This window comes from Peromyscus eremicus, chromosome 11 (assembly GCF_949786415.1).
Source record: "Peromyscus eremicus chromosome 11, PerEre_H2_v1, whole genome shotgun sequence".
Lineage (NCBI taxonomy): Eukaryota > Metazoa > Chordata > Mammalia > Rodentia > Cricetidae > Peromyscus > Peromyscus eremicus.
Genome location: NC_081427.1, coordinates 60,123,610 through 60,128,609, shown reverse-complemented (window position 1 = coordinate 60,128,609; position 5,000 = coordinate 60,123,610). Strand labels below are relative to the sequence as shown.

The window sequence follows — 5,000 nt, the reverse complement described above, 5'->3', positions numbered from 1 at the left end:
TTTCTTTCTGACCATGAAGGATGTATTCTCTTCTGGACATTCTTCACAGTTTGTGTCCAACCAATATTTGCAGAGTTAAACTAAATTGGATGAACAAATTGCCTCTCCACTCAAAAGCAAACACATGAAATAATTTTAAACACCAAGCGTCCACTACTTTTTAATTCTATTTCAAGACAAACACACCCATGCCATCCTGAATACAGCTCCTCCCAACACTAGGTGCCACAGAAGAAGAGTGTGGGCACACCATCAAATTATCCATTAGGGGCCAGTTATTGTAAACACTTCCATCCATAAACCTTTTATTGGCACAAACAGAAATAATGTTGAGAGGAGAGGACAATTGTTTTGCTTTTCTCAAATGACTTTCTAACCACACTAATAACTCATTGCTTTTCTCAAACCTAATTACCTAATCTGAGAAGCTGAATAAGGCTTAAGCTTACACTCATACATCAGGAAGACAAACAATAGATCTGATCTCAGTGATGCCCTAGATGCTAATGATGCTTGGAAACAGGCATCTCACTGATGGGCATACACATCCTAATATACTCATTTAAATACATCACTTAGAGCCAAATATAGATGATGGTCCAAAACTTACTTAAAAAAAGATCTCCTAATGACTCAGGACAGCATTCATGTGACCTTGTAATATTCAAGGAAAAAGATCCCCAGCCATCTGTCTGACTGCAGCTTTCCCTCCGTCCCCTTCCAATGGCACACTGCAGGAGCCGCAGCAGACATGCCATGGATAATTATGGACCACACAAATTTAAGCCCAATGTTCCAGATGTCCAATAAAACACAAAAACAAGCAGCTTAAAGTCTGGAGCCAAACCTTATGCAAACATCTCACTCAGTTTAGCTACAGTGTATTTCTCAATGGATACAAAAAGAACTTTTAAGTAACAATGATGTAATTTGAATAATCACTTACTTTTACGGGAAGAATTGCAATGCATATTAAATAAAGATTACACCCATCTGGTCATTCTCTAACTTGAGGCTGTTCTGACATGAATGCTTAGGCACCACCTCAGAGATCCCAGTTCGAAATCACAAGAACTGGGCTTAGAGTGCAGCATTTTAAACAAGCAGCTAAATAGCATCACAGTAGAGAAACCCTCCTGTATCAGCTCTAACTTGCTTCCACGATCCTTGAATTTAGATTCTGCTGTCTGGGCAGCCAAGTACAAAAGGATGAAGAGGAAGCAGCCACTGGATTATAACGGAAGACCTGGCAGGCATGAGGAAGGACAACGTATTCTCCAAAGCTTTTTGTAAATAAGCACAGTGTGTACATGGGGGAGGGGACTAAATCTCCCTAGCATCAAAAATCTACCAACAACAAAAATCTACCAGATGGTACTTCATATAAAGGACATTAAACAATAGAAATGAACATGTTCCTACAGCAATCCGGAGAATACATGGAAATGGCACCAAGTGGGTATTTCTTATTCTAATTTAGCATTAAACGTGAGGACAAACTTCATACGCTGCTGCTCCTAACCAGTATGGCCTTCTTGGAGAACTTGAAAGATGCACGTTCCTTACAGCCTAGCAATTCTACACCTCAGTATAGACTAGATGGGGAAGATTTACTTACGTACAGCACACAATGTATAAGTCAGTGTCACGAGCACCCAGAAGTTGCTTTTGCTCAGAAACTTTAATTCCCTTCCTGGACCCATAATGTAACTGAGAGCAGAATGAAAGCCTGGAATCTCTGCCTTCATTCTGTATCTAAGCAACTGAAACTCCCCATTAAGTAACAGGAGGCTCCAGGAAAGACACCACAGCAATGACTTATGATGCAGAGGCCAAAGCTTAGAGCAGGGACAAATCGTCACCCAAGAACTAGACAGGCCCAATTTCTCAGAGCCAGAACTGAGAAAATGATCAACCAGACCACACCATAACCAAGATCATTTCATTATATAAACCTCCCCCCTGCCCTAATCCCTCTTCTTTTTAAACCTAAAGCTCATGTCTGTATGCCGAGGATGGGCTTAGGGACACGGGGCCTTTATCTGCTTCTCTCCTTCTCTGCCCTTTGCTGTTGTATTGGGATGGGTGGCTGAGCCCAGGCACTGGGGTTTCTGGAGCTAGAACTTATGCCCCAGTGCTCAAGTAACCCAAGTACCAATACTGCTTACATCTGTAGGAAACGGAACTCATGCTAAATCCCTGCCAAGGAATGTGTGGTATATACATAGTAACTGGCATAGTAACAATATATATCTCCACACACAGTTGCATTTATAAATATAATGAAGGGAGAAAGTCACTCATAGATTAGTACGATACAGTGTTCATAAAACGTAAAACTATACCAAACGCTGCTGGGTATTGTTTCAAAGAACATCTATACAGCAAAAACGTAGAGAAAGGCACTGGATGAACAGACCACGGACAAGCAGGATGTAGTGATGAGGATGCTTTCATTTCACCTTACATTCTGTTATCCTGTTAGATATCTGTCATAGTGCACCTGTTACTTTTATAATCAAACAGCTGAGCCCAACACGTCTCTTTATTAGCTACCCAGTCTCAGGTATCAGACTGGATATCCATCATTTATTCCACTGCTTCCCATGTCTACACTCTGATCACAGAATCCCCATGGTCCTGTGTTGAAAAGGTTCCTGTGTTCATCATGTTCTTCCTGTAACCAGGGGACAGAGCTAAAGATCTGAATGGATTTAGATTTGGTGCTTTGACCAGAAGACATCATAGCCTGTGTTTCAAACCTGTACCTGATGACTGGTTGTCCCTCTTCTGGTGACAGGAGCCATTTCTGACTATGACCTAGATCCGTAAGTACCTTAAGGACAACACTGTAATCCATAGCACCCTTTCTTGCTACTAAGCCACAGAGTTTCTATAAGAAAAACTTCCCCTCAAGTCAGGAGAGCTACTTCATCTTTCTCCAAAATAATTCATGATTATTTTTGGTTTGGGTACCATTGTAACTCATTCCAACACCCTCCAAAAGTGACAAACACATTCTGCATTGTTTTGTTAGGATCATAAATAGCTGGACATAATCTCTCCTCTGGAAAGCACTAAAACATGTGCAAACCTACGATCACACCTAAAACGAGTCCCTCCGTGGCCTCTGGCTTCCTCTTCTTGGCCGTTCTTCTCCAGTGACACCTCACTTTAGACTCACTCCACATCCCTTGCTCACTGGAGCATGGACCTGACACTTTAATGTTGCTAGTGATACAGCTTTGCTAGGAACAGAATCTTGCTGGGCCTTTCAGCACTGTTGAGCGTCTCTCTTGCCCCTGAGAACCCACCTAGAAAAGGCCAGGCACAGCGGTGCAAGCCTGTAGCCCCAGTACTTGGGGAGTTGGCCAGTCAGCATCTTGCGGCTTGCTGGTCAGTCAGCTTAGATTAGCTGGCAAACCTCAGGTCCCACTGAAAGACTCTGTCTCAAAGAAACAAGATGTGTGGCTCCTGACTCTTGAAGAACACCCAAGCTGACCTTTGGCTTCCATATGGTCATGCACATAGGAACATCCTCCCTCCCCCGCCACCTCTCTCATCTCCGGTCCGTAGTATTCTGTCTCAGCAGTAGGAAGATTAAAATACTCCTGCCCCTTCCATAGGTACCAGGACTCTCCATCCAGATGTGCACACCACTGTTACCCCTGACAACTCATCTCGTCTCCATCACTGGACCCATCTCTCACCAAGTCCTGATTTACTTCAGGCTTTTCCTGGAGGGCCTCCCTATAGGTCCTTCTCCCACTGTGCCTACTAATGCTGATGCCTGCACCTGCCATTCAATCTGAAAAGCCTTTGACTAGTGAATCCATCCTTCAGTGAGACCCTCAAAAGTCCAAAGAAAGACTGTGTCAAATGCAAATTTTAAGGTATTTCAGTATCTGCCCAAGTTCATTAATATTGGTAATAGGTAAATTCTGGTAGGATTCAAGGTTCAAGTGTCTAACCATGAAGCTGGACAGTAACAGACACGCTACATAGAGAGCTTGGTTATTATACAGTGTTATGTTTACATATATTGTGTTTACATAAATATTATAACACAGGAGATACAGGCCATTCAAGAACTGATAAATTGGAAGATATGAAATAGATAAACTATAAATTCCTTTTAGTAAAACTATGGTATTTTACTCATATTGCTAAGAACGCATGAAATTAAGCATACATATTGAGCTTCTAAGTCCTGGCCAGTTACATGCAATGTTTGAGAGCAGAAATAAATGTGAATTAAACAATCTTGTTTGGTATTTCCACCTCAACGATGGGGAGGGGTGAGTTTCAGCTTCCCATGCTGGAAGGCACACCATAACTTCTTTTCTCCATTCAAATACTGACTTCTATTTCTTCACAACCTTTTGGCTAAGCCTGGATGTAGTAGATATTGATTCCCTCTCTAAGATTTTGCTTAAAGCACTCATTTAAAAGACTTGGAAAAAGAGACTTGCTGTAGGAAAATGACACCCTCGGTCTCTTCCATATTAATGTGTGTGGTGACTAATGATTTATGCTCCTGAGCCCTGAGAGCTTTAAGTGTAAAACTCATCCAAACACGCACATAAGAAGAGAGTTTGTGGGACAATGTGGCCTCAGCTCCTATTACAAGATACATTCAAAGAGAATGAACATTTTACCGTGTGAAAATGGCGTCCACAATCCCAATTGTTGCTTCTTCTGCAGGAACGTAGGAACCGATCTGAGCCATGATAGCCACCAGAGCGACCTGTTTTATGTAGGAGCTCTTCCCGCCCATGTTTGGTCCAGTGATTATCATTACTCTCTCAGAGTCCTGCTGGAAACAAACAAATGGAATTTCATTTAGTGCACCAGAAGGGGATCGGAAGGGTTGGTCTTTATTTGGAGAGTGCAGATTGAGATAGGGTCTCGCTATATAACCCAGGCTGGCCTTCAGCTCACTATGTAGACCAGGCTGGCCTCATATTTCAATCTCCTGCCTCCACCTGCCATGAACTAGA

At 42.4% G+C, this 5,000-nt stretch overlaps 1 protein-coding gene across 1 annotated transcript in view; it reads right to left on the bottom strand.

Annotated features, from left to right (window-relative positions):
* The window catches only part of Msh3 (mutS homolog 3), a 126,584-nt gene that overhangs the window by 18,238 nt on the left and 103,346 nt on the right, over nucleotides 1-5,000 (bottom strand). Inside the window, exon 19 of the mRNA XM_059276401.1 lies at nucleotides 4,659-4,959. Coding sequence (XP_059132384.1) covers nucleotides 4,659-4,959 — 301 coding nt within the window. The remainder of the gene's footprint in view (nucleotides 1-4,658; nucleotides 4,960-5,000) is intronic.